The 19602-nt window shown below is 43.1% G+C and overlaps 1 protein-coding gene across 2 annotated transcripts in view; it reads left to right on the top strand.

Moving 5' to 3' along the window:
• sh3kbp1 (SH3-domain kinase binding protein 1) overlaps nt 1-19602 on the top strand; it is a 334888-nt gene that overhangs the window by 271453 nt on the left and 43833 nt on the right. For both annotated transcript variants that reach the window (XM_078232356.1, XM_078232358.1), the window contains one exon: nt 11104-11195. In XM_078232356.1, the coding sequence (XP_078088482.1) occupies nt 11104-11195 (92 nt within the window). The remainder of the gene's footprint in view (nt 1-11103; nt 11196-19602) is intronic.

The raw sequence follows: 19602 nt of genomic DNA, 5'->3' as shown, positions 1-19602 counted from the left end.
TATGTTCACACCTCTTAATTCTTTTTTTGTACCATTCTACAGCCAATGGAGATTCATGTAAATGATAACCTGCATCCTTTATAAAACAGTAGGAAGATAATCTTACTTGATGGCTTCTTAGCAAGCCATAAAGTTACGATTTTACAGGTAGACAATGTTACATGTGGTCTCCTAAATCCTCACTATCTAAAGAGCACCTTGACAACAAAAGTTTAGTAGAATATTTGCAAACTCTGAATGAATGATTAATGTTACTCGGACCGTGGACAGCAGGTTGTTTCACCAGCTAGGTTTATGCATTTCCTTTTTAGGAAACTAGGTTATCTAAAATAATTGCTGAATCTCCTGAAGAAAGAACATAGGATTGTCCTTTTCAGAACAAACATCAAAAGAAAATCTATGCTTTATAAGTTGGGTGATCACGCCCGTAACCCCATGATCATTGAACAGCTATATAAGAAGAAAATAAAGGAGGCACAATCCAAGAATGAGAGTAAATTACCTACACTGGGTTAAGGCAGAAATTAGAATGTATCACTCAATGTAAAGATAGTGCCTCATTACATCTGCGGTTGTTCAATATGGCCTTTTTCACTGATCTGTGTAACGTATTGCTTGCATTAGAAACATGTTAAGTGCCACTTTAATAAAAGCAGAAAATGCTGGAAACACTCAGCAGGTCAGGCAGCATCTGTGAAGAGAGAAATAATTGGCATTTGAGGTGGATTACATTTCATCAGAACACTGTTGTTGAGCCAGCATGTCTACATATGCCAAAGACTTTGAATGCTGCAAAAATTGCAATGGCCATTTGCTGTTGCAGATTGTTGCAATCAGTGCCTAAATGATACCAATTTTTAAAGATCATCTGATTATTAGAAAAATACTAGGCTTTTGTTGACGAGAAGCTGCATAAATAACTTGTGCATCATTCCATTTTTCCTACAGTTAATCAGTAAGTTGTACTGACTGCGGAAGTGCCTGAGACTATATAGAGAAAAATGGATGACTGGGAGTGTTGTAAGACTGCAACACGCTCGAGGAGTCCAGAGAACATCACAAACAGTGAGAGCAGGTAGTGTAGTTTAGCTTAATCTAGTCAAAGAGCTAAGGAATTATTAATATGTGCAGGGTTACTGAACTCAGTATTAGTCTTTCAATAGTAATCTAGTGGTATTGTACTGGGCCTCCTGCTGTAATGCCTGTATGAGGGCAGTTGAATCTTGAACTGCGAGGTGGAGGTGAGCGTTGTGCTCACATTCCTATAGAAAGAAGACATCCTCATTAGGAAATAGACCATGTTTTCATTTGGATCCAGTATCTGTATCAAGCAGTCACAAGCTATGCGCATCATTTACTCTTGTTAATTCAAAGTTGTTTTCTCAAGCTTGTAATATAACCACATTGAAATTTTGGAAAAGTTTATATTAAAATTTAACAACTTTTTTGAGTTAAGAATAGACAACAGAAGCACCAGTAGGATGCAGAAAAGCATCCTCTCTAAGTATCCAACTCGAACTTCTGATCATGTCCAGGTAAAGCAGCGTGGGACACAACAGCCATCTTGTTGAGGGTTAAAACTTCTATATTTTTTCCTTTCTGTTACTTGTACGTTACCCATGATTTGGAAAGCTTAGAAATGTCATATTTGACTTCTTGCAATAAAATTAGCATATTATTAGCATATTTAGTGCTGAATGTACAGTATAGAACATAGAACATGACAGCGCAGTACAGGCCCTTCGGCCCTCGATGTTGCGCCGACCAGTGAAACCAATCTAAACCCCATCTAACCTACACTATTCCAATATCATCCATATGTTTATCCAATAACCATTTGAATGCTCTTAATGTTGACTAGTCCACTACTGCTGCAGGCAGGGCATTCTACGCCCTTACTACTCTCTGAGTAAAGAACCTACCTCTAACATCTGTCCTATATCTCTCACCCCTCAATTTAAAGCTATGTCCCCTCGTGTTAGCCATCACCATCCGAGGAAAAAGGCTCTCACTATCCACCCTATCTAATCCTCTTATCATCTTGTATGCCTCTATTAAGTCACCTCTTAACCACCTTCTCTCTAATGAAAACCACCTCAAGCCCCTCAGCCTTTCCTCATACGATTTTCCCACCATACCAGGCAACATCCTGGTAAATCTCCTCTGCACCCTTTCCAACAGTTCCACATCCTTCCTATAATGCGGCGACCAGAACTGTACGCAATACTCCAAGTGCGGCCGCACCAGAGTTTTGTACAGTTGCAACATGACCTCCTGGCTCTGAAACTCAATCCCTCTACCAATAAAAGCTAACACACCGTACGCCTTCTTAACAACCCTATCAACCTGGGTGCCAACTTTCAGGGATCTATGCACATGGACACCCAGATCTCTCTGCTCATCCACACTACCAAGTATCTTACCATTAGCCCAGTACTCTGTAATCCTGTTACTCCTTCCAAAGTGAATCACTTCGCACTTTTCCACATTAAACTCCATTTGCCACCTCTCAGCCAAGCTCTGCAGCTTATCTATGTCCCTCTGTAACCTGCCACTTCCCTCCGCATTGTCTACAACTCCACCGACTTTAGTGTCATCCGCAAATTTACTAACCCATCCCTCTATGCCCTCATCCAGGTCATTAATAAAAATGACAAACAGCAGTGGCCCCAAAACAGATCCTTGCGGTACACCACTAGTAACTGAACTCCAGGATGAATATTTCCCATCAACCACCACCCTCTGTTTTCTTACAGCGAGCCAATTCCTGATCCAAACCACTAAATCACCCTCAATCCCATGTGTCCGTATTTTCTGCAAAAGCTTACCATGGGGAACCTTATCAAACACTTTGCTGAAATCCATATACACCACATCAACCGCTTTACCCTCATCCACCTCTTTGGTCACCTTCTCAAAGAACTCAATAAAGGTTTGTGAGGCACGACCTACCCTTCACAAAACCGTGCTGACTTTCCCTAATCAAATTATTCCTTTCCAGGTGATGATAAATCCTATCTCTTATAATCCTTTCCAATACTTTGCCCACAACAGAAGTAAGGCTCACCGGTCTATAATTACCAGGGTTGTCCCTACTCCCCTTTTTGAACAAGGGGACAACATTTGCTATCATAGAACATAGAACAGTACAGCACAGAACAGGCCCTTCGGCCCACGATGTTGTGCCGAGCTTTGTCTGAAACCCAAATCAAGCTATTTCCTCCCTATCATCCCGAAGTACTCCATGTGCCTATCCAATAGCTTCTTAAATGTTCCTAAAGTTTCTGACTCCACTATCCCTGCAGGCAGTCCATTCCACACCCCAACCACTCTCTGAGTAAAAAACCTACCTTGGACATCCTTCCTATATCTCCCACCATGAACCCTATAGTTATGCCCCCTAGTTACCACTCCATTCACCCGAGAAAATAGTCTTTGAACGTTCACTCTATCTATCCCCCTCATCATCTTATAAACCTCTATCAAGTCTCCTCTCAACCTCCTCCGCTCCAAAGAGAAAAGCCCAAGTTCCCTCAACCTTTCCTCATAAGACCTACCCTCCAAACCAGGCAGCATCCTGGCAAATCTCCTTTGTACTCGTTCCAGTGTCTCCACATCCTTCTTATAGTGAGGTGACCAGAACTGCACACAATATTCCAAATGTGGTCTCACCAAGGTCCTGTACAGTTGCAGCATAACCCCACGGCTCTTAAACTCAAACCCCCTGTTAATGAACGCCAACACACTATAGGCCTTCTTCACGGCTCTATCCACTTGAGTGGCAACCTTCAGAGATCTATGGATATGAACCCCAAGATCTCTCTGTTCCTCCACATTCTTCAGAACCCTACCTTTGACCCTGTAATCCACATTTAAATTTGTCCTACCAAAATGAATCACCTCACATTTGTCAGGGTTAAACTCCATTTGCCATTTTTCAGCCCCGCTCTGCGTCCTATCTATATCTCTTTGCAGCCTACAACAGCCCTCCACCTCATCCACTACTCCACCAATCTTGGTGTCATCAGCAAATTTACTGATCCACCCTTCAGCCCCCTCCTCCAAGTCATTTATAAAAATGACAAATAGCAGAGGACCAAGCACTGATCCCTGTGGCACTCTGCTGGTAACCGGTTTCCAGTCGGAAAATTTTCCATCCACCACCACCCTCTGTCTTCTGTTAGATAGCCAGTTACCTATCCAATCGGCCAAACTTCCCTCTATCCCACACATCCTTACTTTCTTCATAAGCCGACCGTGGGGGACTTTATCAAACGCCTTATTAAAATCCATGTATATGACATCAACTGCACTACCTTCATCTACATACTTAGTTACCTCCTCAAAAAATTCTATCAAATTTGTGAGGCAAGACTTGCCCTTCACAAATCCGTGCTGACTATCCCGGATTAAGCTGCATCTTTCTAAATGGTCGTAAATCCTATCCCTGAGGACCTTTTCCATCAACTTGCCGACCACCGAAGTAAGACTAACCGGCCTATAATTACCAGGGTCATTTCTATTCCTTTCTTAAACAGAGAAACCACATTCGCCACTCTCCAGTCCTCTGGCACCACCCCCGTGGACAATGAGGACACAAAGATCAATGCCAAAGGCTCTGCTATCTCATCCCTTGCCTCCCAAAGACTCCTAGGATATATTTCATCAGGCCTAGGGGACTTATCAACCTTCAGTTTATTCAAAATTGCTAGCACATCTTCCCTCCGAACATCTACTTCCTCCAGCCTATCAGCCTGTGACACCCTCTCCTCCTCAAAAACATGGCCCCTCTCCTTGGTGAACACTGAAGAAAAGTATACATTCATCATCTCTCCTATCTCTTCTGACTCCATGCACAAATTCCCACTGCCGTCCTTGACCGGCCCCAACCTCACCCTGGTCATTCTTTTATTCCTCACATAAGAGTAAAAAGCCTTGGGGTTTTCCTTGATCCGACCCGCCAAGGACTTCTCATGCCCCCTCCTAGCTCTCCTAAGCCCCTTTTTCAGCTCATTTCTTGCTAACTTGTAACCCTCCATCGAGCCAACTGAACCTTGTTTTCTCAACCTTACATACACTTCCTTCTTCCTCTTGACAAGACATTCCACCTCTTTTGTGAACCATGGTTCCCTCACTCGGCCATTTCCTCCCTGCCTGGCAGGGACATACCTATCAAGGACACGCAGTATTTATTCCTTGAAAAAGTTCCACTTTTCATTAGTGCCTTTCCCTGACAATTTTTGTTCCCATCCTATGCTTCCTAATTCCCACCTGATTGCATCATAATTACCTCTCCCCCAATTGTAAACTATGCCCTGCCGCATGGCCCTCTCCCTCTCCATTGCAATAACAAAAGACACCGAATTGTGGTCACTATCTCCAAAGTGCTCTCCCACAACCAAATCCAACACTTGGCCCGATTCATTTCCCATTACCAAATCCAATGTGGCCCCACCTCTTGTCGGCTTATCCACATATTGTGTCAGGAACCCCTCCTGCACACACTGCACAAAAACTGCCCCATCCGAACTATTCGACCTATAAAGGCTCCAATCAATATTTGGAAAGTTAAAGTCCCCCATGACAACTACCCTGTGACCTCCACACCTATCCATAATCTGCTTAGCAATTTCTTGCTCCACATCTCTATTACTATTTGGGGGCCAGTAGTAAACTCCTAACAACGTGACCGCTCCTTTCCTATTCCTAACCTCAGCCCATATTACCTCTGTAGGCAGATCCCCTTCGAAATGCCTTTCTGCAGCCATTACACTCTCCTTGATTAACAGTGCCACTCCTCCACCTCTTTTACCAGCTACCCTACACTTACTGAAACATCTATACCCCGGAACTTCCAACAACCATTCCTGTCCTTGTTCTACCCATGTCTCCGTAATGGCCACAACATCTTAGTCCCAAGTGCCAATCCACACCCCAAGTTCACCTACCTTATTTCGGATGCTCCTTGCATTGCAGTAGACACACTTCAACCCACCTTCTTGTCTGCTGGTACCCACCTCTGACCATGATACCCTTCCCAGTACCTCACTACACTCACTGACCTCCGGACTACAACTCCTTTTCCCATCCCCCTGATAAATTAGTTTAAACCCCCCCCGAAGAGCTGTAGCAAATTTCCCTCCCAGGATATTGGTGCCCCTCTGGTTCAGGTGCACCCCGTCCTGTTGGTACAGGTCCCACCTTCCCCAGAAAGTGTTCCAATTATCCACATAGCTGAAACCCTCCCTCCTACACCATCCCTGCATCCATGTGTTTAACTGCACTCTCTCCCTGTTCCTCAACTCGCTATCTCGTGGCACCGGCAACATACCAGAGATGACAACCTGTTTTGTCCTGGCTCTCAGCTTCCACCCTAGCTCCCTGAATTCCTGTTTTAAATCCCCGTCCCCTCTCTTACCTATGTCTTTGGTGCCGACGTGCACCACAACTTGTGACTGTTCCCCCTCCCCCTTTAGAATCCTGAAGACACGGTCGGAGATGTCACGGACCCTGGCATCCGGGAGGCAACATACCATCCGTGAGTCTCTCTTGTTGCCACAGAACCTCCTATCTATCCCTCTAACAAATGAGTCCCCATAACTATAGCTCTACCGCTCTCCCCCGTTCCCTTCTGAGCCACAGGGACGGACTCAGCCCTGGCGATCTGGTCACTGCGGCTTACCACTGGTAGGTCTCCCCCCTCACCTGTATCCAAAGTGGAATACTTATTGCTAAGGGGAACGACCACAGTTCAGTGGTCTGGTATCCTCCAGTATCCTCCAGTCTTCTGGCACTGTTCCAGTAGACAATGACGACCCAAAGATCAAAGCCAAAGGCTCTGCAATCTCCTCTCTAGCCTCCCAGAGAATCCTAGGATAAATCCCATCCGGCCCAGGGGACTTATCTATTTTTACCCTTTCCAGAATTGCTAACACCTCCTCCTTATGAACCTCAATCCCATCCAGTCCAACAGCCTCCATCTCAGTACTCCCCTCGACACTGTCTGACTCCAGTGTGAATACTGATGAAAAATATTCATTCAGTGCCTCTCCTATCTCTTCAGACTCCACGCACAACTTCACACTCCTGTCCTTGACTGGCCCTAATCTTACCCTAGTCATTCTTTTACTCCTGACATACCTATAGAAAGCTTTAGGGTTTTTCTTGATCCAACCTGCCAAAGACTTCTCATGTCCCCTCCTGGCCCTTCTTAACTCTTTCTTTAGGTCTTTCCTGGCTAACTTGTAACTCTCAAGCTCCCTAACTGAGCCTTCACGTCTCGTCTTTACATAAGTCTCCCTCTTCCTCTTCAGGAGAGATTCAACCTCCTTCGTAAACCACGGTTCCCTCACACGTCTGCTTCCTCCCTGCCTGACAGGTACATATTTATCAAGGGCGCGTAGTAACTGTTCCTTGAACAAGTTACACATTACAATTGTGCCCATCCCCTGCAGTTTCCTTCCCCAACCTATGCCAGCTAAATCTCGCCTAATCGCATCACAATTTCCTTTCCCCCAGCTAGAACTCTTGCCCTTTGGTATATACCTATCCTTTTCCATAGCTAAGGTAAACGTAATCGAATTGTGGTCACTGTCACCAAAGTGCTCACCTACCTCCAAATCTAACACCTGGCCTGGTTCATTACCCAGTACCAAATCCAATGTGGCCTCGCCTCTTGTTGGTCTATCTACATACTGCGTCAGGAAGCCTTCCTGCACACATTGGACAAAAACTGACCTCTCCAAAGTACTCGAACTGTAGCTTTTCCAGTCAATATTTGTAAAGTTAAAGTCCCCCAGTACAACTACCCTGTTACTTTCGCTCCGATCCAGAATCATCTTTGCAATCTTTTCCTCTACATCTCTGGAACTTTTCGGAGGTCTATAAAAAGCTCCCAACAGGGTGACCTTTCCTTTCCTGTTTCTAACCTCAGCCCAAACTACCTCAGTAGACGAGTCCTCATCAAAAGTCCTTTCTGCCACCGTAATACTGTCCTTGACTAACAATGCCACACCTCCCCCTCTTTTACCACCTTCCCTGCACTTACTGAAACATCTAAACCCCGGAACCTGCAACAACCATTCCTGTCCCTGCTCTATCCATGTCTCCGAGATGGCCACAACATCGAAATCCCAGGTACCAACTCATGCTGTAAGTTCACACACCTTATTCCGGATGCTCCTGGCGTTGAAGTATACACACTTCAAACCACCTTCCTGCCTGCCAGTACACTCCTGCGACCCTGAAACCTCATCCATGACCTCACCGGCACGGTAGCACAGTGGTTAGCACTGCTGCTTCTTAGCTCCAGGGTCCCGGGTTCGATTCCCGGCTCGGGTCACTGTCTGTGTGGAGTTTGCACATTCTCCTCGTGTCTGCGTGGGTTTCCTCCGGGTGCTCCGGTTTCCTCCCACAGTCCAAAGATCTGCGGGTTAGGTTGATTGGCCAGGTTAAAAATTGTCCCTTAGAGTCCTGGGATGTGTAGGTTAGAGGGATTAGCGGGTAAAATATGTGGGGGTGGGGCCTGGGTGGGATTGTGGTCGGTGCAGACTCGATGGGCCGAATGGCCTCCTTCTGCACTGTAGGGTTTCTATTATTTCTATGATTTCAACCTCCTGCACACCGGAGCTACAATTCAGGTACCCACCCACCTGCTGAATTAGTTTAAACCCTCCCGAAGAGCATTAGCAAATTTCCCCCCCAAGATATTGGTACCCCTCTGATTCAGGTGCAGACCATCCTGTTTGTAGAGGTCCCACCTACCCCAGAAAGAGCCCCAATTGTCTAGGTATCTGAAACCCTCCCTCCTGCACCATCCCTGTAACCATGTGTTCAACTGCTCTCTCTCCCTATTCCTCTCCTCACTATCACGTGGCACGGGTAACAAACCAGAGATAACAACTCTGTTTGTTCTAGCCCTAAGCTTCCACCCTAACTCCCTGAATTTCTGCCTTACATCCCCACCCCTTTTCCTACCTATGTCTTGAGTGCCTATGTGAACCACAACTTGGGGCTGGTCCCCCTCCCCCTTAAGGACTTCGAAAACACGATCCGAGACATCATGGACTCTGGCTCCTGGGAGGCAACACACCAACCGCGAGTCTCTCTCGTTCCCGCAGAATCTCCTATCCGTCCCTTTAACTATGGAGTCCCCAATGACTAATCCTCTACACCTCTCCCCCCTTCCCTTCTGAGCCACAAGGACAGACTCTGAGTCAGTGACCTGTACACTATGGCTTACCCCTGCTAAGTCTCTCTCTCTCTCCCCCCCCCCCCCCCCCCCCCAACAGCATCCAAAAGTGTACTGTCCCCAATTTCTACTATATTTCTTGTTTCTACCCCCACTTGGATGGCTCCCTGTACTTTGGTGCGGCGGTTAGTTTGCTCATCCTCCCTTTCCCTCCCCTTCTGAGCTGCCGGGCCGGACTCTGCGCCGGAGGCATGGCCACTGTTGCTTCCCCCAGGTAGGCTGCTCCCCTCAACAGCACTCAAACTGTAGTACTTATTTGTAAGGGGCACAGCCACTGGGGTACTCTCTAGTACCTGACCTTTCCCCTTTCCCTTCATAACCGTGATCCACTTGTCTGTCTCCCGTGGCCCCAGTGTGACCACCTGCCTGTAACTCCTCTCTATCACCTCCTCATTCTCCCTAACCAGACGAAGGTCATTGAGCTGTAGCTCCAGTTCCCTAACGTGGTCCCTTAGGAGCTGCAGCTCAACGCACCTGGTGTAGATATGGACGTCCGGGAGGCTAGCTGACTCCAGGACCTCCCACATCCGACACTGAGAACAAACTGGCCTCACACTCATAATTCCCCCTTTCTTCCAATGACACAGGAAAAACTGTCTAAACCTACCCCACCTCTGCCTGTCTACGCCGAAGCCCGATGAGCCAAAGCCCGTCAGCTCCCACTTTGCTCCCCGCTCACTCCACTGCCTGCTACAACGCTGCCCGCTTAATAGTGCAGCCTACTTACATACCTCGCGCGTGCTGAAGAAAAATTTAGACCCTTCCGACAACCCCCAGCGTCCTACTTCCGGGTTAGAGTTCAAAGCTTTTTTTAAAAAAACACCCGCGAAAAAGTACTTTAAACTAAATTAAAAGTATTATTTTTTAAATTAAAAGTATTTTAAACGTAGATCTCTTACCCCAGCACTCCTGCAATAAATCTCTCCTCTGTCTCACTCTGGCTGAACAATGATGTATGTATACATCAAACTGAAAATTGTCCTGAAATCTAATTATAGAAATTTCCTTCTTCCAAGTTTGATTCACTCTTTTTCATGTGGCTAATTGGGAACCCAAAAGTAGCTAATTGTATTTCTTGTTAGTAAACATGAGTAATAGACACTTTCCTTGGGGGTGAGATCCAAATACTGTACTCATATTTGCAGAGTATGTACACATATATTTTTGTATGTTGGTCAAATGGTGAGACGAAAAGGCATGTTTTTGATAGTTTACATATTTTTTGCTGCTTGGTCACTGTGGAAGTGTGTAAATAAATATACATATGTGAAGTACATTTATCTGTATTATGTGAGTGTAAGGTGTTTCGACTTAAATTAGTGCATGTGGCTAAAATGATGTCACGGTAGCCACGCTTATGGCTGATCAGTAGTGATTTCTGTTGAACAAAAGTGAATTACAGCTACGTTTACGTATTTTGTATGAAGTGATGATATCAATGTGACTTTGGGAGAATTGCACATGCTTTCTGCTCTTTCTGATCTGTACACAGGCTGGTGACGTTTAGAAGAATACGCAGCATGTGACCAGTCAAACACATGCTGAGCAGAGACAACAATCTGGAGATCTCAATATGGGCAATCTAGGCAAAGTTAGGCAGAGATTTAGACCATTTCACAGACTGGTGGTTTTTTGGGTGTTCTAACTGAATTATTTTCCTTCAGACACACACTACTAATAGTAACAAAACATTACTGTGTAATTCAAAATCTTTATTATTGCTTCATATGTTTCATCATTGTAAGCAGGTTTTAGAAAGGCTTAACGATTTAAATTTAAGCACTATAATTTTCTGTGATTCTATTCGGTCTTCTGGAGATGAATGCTGATGGCCAGCTTTGTTTTTTGGGCAGGTCTGACAGTGATCCAAAGTCTGAATTAGGAATTCCTGTTGTATTTCTCAGCACATCAGAGAGAGAGACCTTGGAAAAGACCAATGACATTGGTAAGAAGTCACTGCCTCATTCAGCTGCTGTTCCGAATCGCCTATAAATAGCTGCATTATGGTAACGCTGCATACTGCATCAAAGCATACATTGACATATTGATCTGTAAGAAGGACTCATTATACAGTACGTAGTTTGATAACTGACCTTCGCTTCAAATGGGTGAATGAAATGTTACTGCATACAATAACAGTTCAAGTTGGGAAGCTTATTTACTAAGGTGCTGCTGTCCAATAAACGGCTGATTGGTTCTGCAGTGAAGAATGGCTTGTGACAGCCAGCTTTTTCTGAAAAGCAAGTAGCTCAAGTTTGCATTTCACGTGTGTGTGAGTGTGTGTGTGGTGTGTGTGTGTGTGTGTGGTGGGTGTGTGTGTGTGGTGTGTGTGTGTGTGTGTGGTGTGTGTGTGTGTGAAGTTAATGCATATTTTAGACATTCTGTACATACATTGTTAATTTAAATGTATGAGGTTAGTGCTTATGCTTTTTCAAAATTGCATTGCAATTTACTATTATTTTCAGCGCAATGCAACTTTCATTGTAATTGTACTTGTGATGGAATTTCATTTAAACAATATTTACAACTGTGTTGGTTAATACTGCTGTTAAAATCTTGGTTAACAAAAGCCCAAGTTTTACTGCTATGCTCTCAAAATGTAGATCAATTGCATTCCTTACTGCAGGAAGCAGTGTGAGGATGTATCCGCTAAATACAGCAGTGAGTAAACTTAACAGCTTGCCTAATTTGTATATAATATTAGGTTTCACTTGAAGTGTTTAAACTGTGCTAGCCACAGAAATCAGTGCAATTATTTCACAAAATAGTGAGAACTCTATAGTTCAGGATAAAATTTGCATGCACATTGCTCTCACTCCATTCTCAGTAAGGAGAAAAACCTACGAATTCACTTGAAATACACAGTTGCTTGCTCTAGGATTAGTGTATAAAAACACACACATGGTCTTTAATAACAATATGTTACTGCAGTGGACAGATAGTGGTAGATTTTAAATAATCCTTAAAGGAACATACAATGCAACAATTTTCGGCGTTTCGGTACTTTAAAAGTACTTTTGCTTAAAATTGTTTAGCATATTTAGGAACATAGAACAGTACAGCACAGTACAGGCCGTTCGGCCCACGATGTTGTGCCGAACCTTTTCCGAAACCAAGATCAAGCTATCCCACTCCCTATCATTCTAGTGTGCTCCATGTGCCTATCCAATAACCGCTTGAAAGTTCCTAAAGTGTCCGACTCCACTATCACAGCAGGCAGTCCACTCCACACCCCAACCACTCTCTGAGTAAAGAACCTACCTCGTACATCCCTCCTATATCTTCCACCACGAACCTTATAGTTATGACCCCTGGTAACAGCTACATCCACCCGAGGAAATAGTCTCTGAACGTCCACTCTATCTATCCCCCTCATCATCTTATAAACCTCTATTAAGTCGCCTCTCAACCTCCTCCGCTCTAAAGAGAAAAGCCCTAGCTCCCTCAACCTTTCCTCATAAGACCTACCCTCCAAACCAGGCAGCATCCTGGTAAATCTCCTTTGCACTCTTTCCAGTGCTTCCACATCCTTCTTATAGCGAGGTGACCAGAACTGCACACAATATTCCAAATGTGGTCTCACCAAGGTCCTGTACGATTGCAGCATAACCCCACGGCTCTTAAACTCAAACCCCCTGTTAATAAACGCTAACACACTATAGGCCTTCTTCACGGCTCTATTCACTTGAGTGGCAACCTTCAGAGATCTGTGGATATGAACCCCAAGATCTCTCTGTTCCTCCACATTCCTCAGAACCCTACCTTTGACCCTGTAATCCGCATTCAAATTTGTCCTACCAAAATGAATCACCTTGCACTTATCAGTGTTAAACTCCATCTGCCATTTTACGGCCCAGCTCTGCGTCCTTTCAATGTCTCTTTGCAGCCTACAACAGCCCTCCACCTCATCCACTACTCCACCAATCTTGGTGTCATCCGCAAATTTACTGATCCACCCTTCAGCCCCCTCCTCCAGGTCATTTATAAAAATCACAAATCGAACACAGCATAGAATCTTAGCATCTTGCAGCCCAGATGGAGGCCAGTCAGCCCATTGTGCCTTTACTGGCTCCTTGAAAGAGCTTTATAATTAATATCACAGTCATGTTCTTTCCCTATAAACCTACATATTGGCCCTTTCAAGGGGCGGCATGCTGGCACAGTGGTTAACGCTGCTGCATCACAGCACCAGGGATCCGGGTTTGATTCTCGGCTTGTGTCACTGTGCGGAGTATGCACGTTCTCCCCATGTCTGCGTGGGTTTCCTCCGGGTGCTCTGGTTTCTTCCCACATTCCAAAAGACGTGCTGGTTAGGCGCATTGGTCAGACTAAATTCTCCCTCAGTGCACCGGAGTGTGGCAACTGGGAGATTTTCACAGTAACTTCATTGCAGTGTTAATGTAAGCATACTTAGAACATAGAACATTACAGCGCAGTACAGGCCCTTCAGCCCTCGATGTTGCGCCGACCAGTGGTACCAATCTAAAGCCCCTCTAATCTACACTATTCCAATATCATCCATATGTTTATCCAATAACCACTTGAACGCTCTCAACGTTGACGAGTCCACCACTGCTGCAGGCAGGGCATTCCACGCCCTTACTACTCTCTGAGTAAAGAACCTACCTCTAACATCTGTCCTATATCTCTCACCCCTCAATTTAAAGCTATGTCCCCTCGTGCTAGCCAACACCATCCGAGGAAAAAGGCTCTCACTATCCACCCTATCTAATCCTCTGATCATCTTGTATGCCTCTATTAAGTCACCTCTTAAACTTCTTCTCTCTAACGAAAACAACCTCAAGCCCCTCAGCAATTCCTCATACGATTTTCCCACCATACCAGGCAACATCCTGGTAAATCTCCTCTGCACCCTTTCCAACACTTCCACATCTTTCCTATAATACGGCGACCAGAACTGTATGCAATACTCCAAATGCGGCCGCACCAGAGTTTTGTACAGTTGCAGCATGACCTCCTGGCTCCGAAACTCAATCCCTCTACCAATAAAAGCTAACACTCCGTACGCCTTCTTAACAACCCTATCAACCTGGGTGCCAACTTTCAGGGATCTATGCACATGGACACCCAGATCCCTCTGTTCATCCACACTACCAAGTATCTTACCATTAGCCCAGTACTCTGTATTCCTGTTTCTCCTTCCAAAGTGAATCACCTCACACTTTTCCGCATTAAACTCCATTTGCCACCTCTCAGCCCAGCTCTGCAGCTTATCTATGTCCCTCTGTAACCTGCCACTTCCCTCCGCACTGTCTACAACTCCACCGACTTTAGTGTCATCCACAAATTTACTAATCCATCCTTCCACGCCCTCATCCAAGTCATTAATAAAAATGACAAACAGCAGTGGCCCCAAAACAGATCCTTGCGGTACACCACTAGTAACTGAACTCCAGGATGAATATTTCCCATCAACCACCACCCTTTATTTCCTTACAGCTAGCCAATTCCTGATCCAAACCACTAAATCACCCTCAATCCCATGTGTCCGTATTTTCTGCAAAAGCTTACCATGGGGAACCTTATCAAACGCTTTGCTGAAATCCATATACACCACGTCAACCGCTTTACCCTCATCCACCTCTTTGGTCACCTTCTCAAAGAACTCAATAAAGGTTTGTGAGGCACGACCTACCCTTCACAAAACCGTACTTGTGACACTAATAAATGAATAAATAATAAATCCTTTTTGAAGGTTACTGTTGAATCACCTTCCATCACCCTCTCCAATGATGCATTTCAGATCATAACAATTCACTGCATCAAATAATTTATCTTCATTTTCCCTTTGACTCTCTTGCTAATTATTTAAATCTGCGTCCTCTACTATACCTCCTGCCAGTGGGAGCAGTTTCTATGCAAATCAATCAATGTTGAACACTTCTACATTGAATCCCTCTTCCATGCTCCTCTGATCTCTGTGTGGAACTAGATAGCGGGAGATGAAGTCTTCTCTCCAGTTGCCAGTTTCTAATTTCAACAAGACAATCTCAAATGAAAAGAAGAAAATTTGGAGATAGACTTAACCAGCTCGTGCACAGCTCTGTGCTTAACTTGCAAATCTGAACATGTTACTTGCATGATTACCAGAGTTGGTGAATGGTGGCGTCCAAAGAAGGGAGTTGGAATAGACTTTATTTTGTGGAACTAAAGGAATCATACTATAAATTCAAAGCTCTGGAAATGCATTCCCACGTCTTCTCTTGTAAGGGAAAATTTTAAAAGTGGAACAAATTTAAGGAATTGTGCTATCAGTTTTATTTCACCAATTCTTTCTTGGGATACGCAGGACCAGGAGATTGGATGAGTAACCAAGTTCAGAACAATTTGAGTATAATCCATAAAATATTTTCTTCGTGCTGCAGTTTTCTAACATTTTAATTTTAAGATTTCAATTTCTTGGCTGATGTTTGAAAATTGGTGATTCCACATTTTTAAGTCAACATCATAGTACATTTATACATATTTGAGGGCACTTTGTTCAAGTGACTCAAATGGGGTGAGAATCCATACAACCAAGCCACCAAGTACGACCTTGATTTTGTTAATATAATTGGACAGCTTGACAGTCGCAGACACCTGTCCACTTTGTTCTGTAAATACTTTTGAGTTATTAAATGATTATGCTTAATAATGTAAGTATAACTTTTTTATGATTTTAGCAGAAACAATTCAATGTGAAAACTGCTTCAGTAACTTTCTGTTCTGTTCTCATTATTTTCAGACATCCCTTTCTTGTGGTGACTTTCTTTTCCTTTCCCATCACTCCTTGTTAAAGCTTTTTAACACTCACTTCTATTTACCATGGGTAACTCCACTTCCATGCCCTTTGAGGGTAAGGCTGACTTTCTCTTGACAGTCACTAGAGCTCTGAGTTATCTCTGCTCCTTGCTTTCCATTTATTGCAGTTAGATTATGCAATAAGCAAAGTACAACTTCCAAGCAGATCTCAGTACACACTTTGTTTCACATCAGGAACCTGTCTGAAAATTGCAGTTGTACTGCATACAGATTTGTTTTGAATTGTAATAAACAAGTATGATTGACTATTTTCTCTCAAATGGGACTAAATCTTTTGAGAATGCATTTCCTTAAGTTTGAATAATCATGCCATTTTCTTCCCTTACTTTGTGGAAAGAAAGACTTGCATTTATATAGTGCCTTTCATTATAACGGGATATTGGAAAACAATTATGTACTTCTAAAGTGCAGTCATTGCTATAATGTAGAAAGCACAGCAGTTAACTTACACAGCAACATCCCAAAAACAGCAGTGTGATAACATCCAATTAATTTTTTTAGTTACATTGGTTGAGGGATAACCATCTGTCAGGACTGGATTCTCCCAAATGGGAGAGAGATGCTGTTGTTATTTTTACAACCACCTGAGGGGGCTCATGGGGCCAGAGTTTAATCTCCCATTGGGAAAACATCACTTTCAACAGCGCAACAATCCTTCATGAGTGGGAATGACAGCCTAGATTTTGTGTTCAGTCCTCTAGAGTAGGGCTTGAATTCACAACTTCAGTGAGAACAATTTGTAATGCTTTCCCTAATGACTTGTGCAAGTTCATCAAGTGAATAGCTCTACAATACAGATCGGGAAGGTATCCGGTTCCGCCTACGTTTTGTGATAAGTTATCGGCCCTTAGCTGAAGCTGGGGTTGAGAAAAGGAACTCGACCAGCATTCCTGCTCTTAATCGCTTTTCAGTAAGGCCCTCTAAGTGTTTGTGTGGACATAAAAATTGTTGCTTTCCTATGGTTCAATTCCTGATTATCAATTCCAAGGCACGCTGATGAATAGCAGCAGTTGTGGGAAATTCCAGTGGTGGGTGCAGAATCCATAGCACTGTACCCAAGCAAGGGGTCGATTTCTTTAGGAGAAAGGAAAGTTGGTGTGGGAATAAAATAGATTTGTTTCTACATTCTAATCAAATGAGTCAAACGTAAATGAAATATCTAAGTAATGCTTCTTTTCAATGTGTACATGATCTGCCAGTAATTTACTTATTGCCATAGTCTTGTGTGGACTGAATCATCTCTCTCTGCTTTATAATCTTTCCAGTAGAATTTGATCCCTGCTTTTCTTGCCCTTCCTCCATCATAATGCTTGCTTGTTAGTGTATCCTAGTTGAGTATGGATCTGTTTTGGTTTTCTTCTGCAATATAATATTTCCATATAATCTCTTAGATAAGCAAAATACAATATTATACAGTTATTCCTAAAATACAAGCCATGTTTCAAGAAGCATTAGAGATTATTTGGAAAATGCAATATAATGTTTTTGTGAAATTGTGTTAACAAGTATGAATTTAAATGTCTTTTTCCCTGTCACCCATATTGTCAACCAAATATTCATCTAAGTTTCTATAAGATACAATATATTTAATCCATTATAGTTAGATATTGTCTTGCAAGCGTTGAATAAATGGATTTTCTTTTACCTGCAATCTGAAGTTAATTCTGAAGATGACTATTTGGAATGTTGTTTTTCTAATTATTTTCTAATAATTTTTCTGATAGCATACTTAAAAATGCAGCAATCTCAAGTGTGTGTGTTTTCCATCAGAAATACATGTGTTGAATGCTTGCTAAATCAGTAGGTAATATGTTATGACCACAACTGGTGTTAATGCTGAGCAAGCCAGATCTCAGATTGAAATCCATCTCGGCTGAAAAGTAATGTATTTTTTGTATTGTAGAAACTTGGAGGGATAACCAAGGAGCTCAAATGCAGAGAACTCCAGTAAAAAAAAAATGTTTATTAAAGCAAAAGATAAACATAAAACACACAAGATAAAAGACATGCAGTTAGCAAGGATCATAGAATCATATCATAGAAACCCTACAGTGTAGAAAGAGGCCATTCGGCCCATCGAGTCTACACTGACCACAATCCCACCCAGGCCCTACCCCCATATCCCTACATATTTACCCGCTAATCCACGCATCTTAAGACACTAAGGGGCAATTTTTAGCATAGCCAATCAACCTAACCCGCACATCTTTGGACTGTGGGAGGAAACCGGAGCACCCGGAGGAAACCCACGCAGACACGAGGAGAATGTGCAAACTCCACACAGACAGTGACCCAAGCCGGCAATCGAACCCAGGTCCCTGGAGCTGTGAAGCAGCAGTGCTAACCACTGTGCTACCGTGCCGCCCCAGATCTTACAAGATAACCCCCAAAAATGTCTTACAAATGGTGCACAATATAACTAACTTTATGGCAACACCCCATAATAGATTCTTAATTGAAAAATCCAAGAAAGGTTATCTAAATCAGGAAATTGCCCTTCACTTCAAACAGAATTCCGTTCAGTGACTTCCCAGAGCTACACAGGCTAAAGTAGTTTTCCAAAATCAGATTCCAACTAACTGTTTCAAAAGTTGCTTTTCCCAATTCACAACTTTTCAGCATACTCCAACACAAAGAAACATGTCTTCAGTCGGCTTTCTCACAGAAATTTCAACGCAGCTGAAAACCTTTTTTCTTTTTCCCCTTTCATGTTTGCTTTCCATTGTCTTCACAAATCCCTCTAAATTTAGGTCCCTAAATATTAAAACCTTTCCTGTTTTTATATTACCTCTATTTTGGATCAATAAATTTAAAATATCTGCTCCTATTTATTTGCTACTCACCTGTAAGATGCAAATATTCTTTGTCACCTTTGAACCTCTTTCGAAATGCAGTAATTACTCAACAATTTCAACACTTAGCCTCAAATGTAAATTTCAAATCTACTCTGGTTACCTCTAAGCTAAAAACCACCGTAAGGCCTCATTACACATGCAATGCGGTAACACCGTTCCTTATTCTTTAATTCCTTGTACTCCAGAGACATTTTAAGTCCATAAACCTCTCTGTTGATTAGCCCTGAACACGCACGGTTTTCCTTACCTAAGACAGAATGAATACATAACACACTAAAATATGAAATGTACACATCATCACATCTATAAAAGTAATGTGCCTTGCATTTTACATAGCCTTTCCAGCTTCACATTTCCTGTAGATAACTTGCATGGGTGAAATTGTTTGAATGTAAAGGCTAAAATGTAATTGTCTTTACAGTGCCAATTGAATGCAATATGTCAGAATAATGTTGCAAAATTTGGGGAAAATTACCTCCTTTAGCCCAACAAAGTTTCAACATGAATCAAAATTTTAACAGCATAGAAGGATGTCATTCTACTTGGCCTCTACTTTCTCTTCGAAAGAGCTCTCCAATTTATTCCCACAACTTGGTTTTTCTCCCACAACCCTGATAACTAGTCCTCTTCAACTAATTATTCAATTGTTTATTGAAAGTTCCTGTGGAATCTACT

The sequence above is a fragment of the Mustelus asterias genome, chromosome 17 (genome assembly GCF_964213995.1).
Source record: "Mustelus asterias chromosome 17, sMusAst1.hap1.1, whole genome shotgun sequence".
NCBI lineage: Eukaryota > Metazoa > Chordata > Chondrichthyes > Carcharhiniformes > Triakidae > Mustelus > Mustelus asterias.
This window is presented reverse-complemented; position numbering and strand designations above follow the sequence as displayed.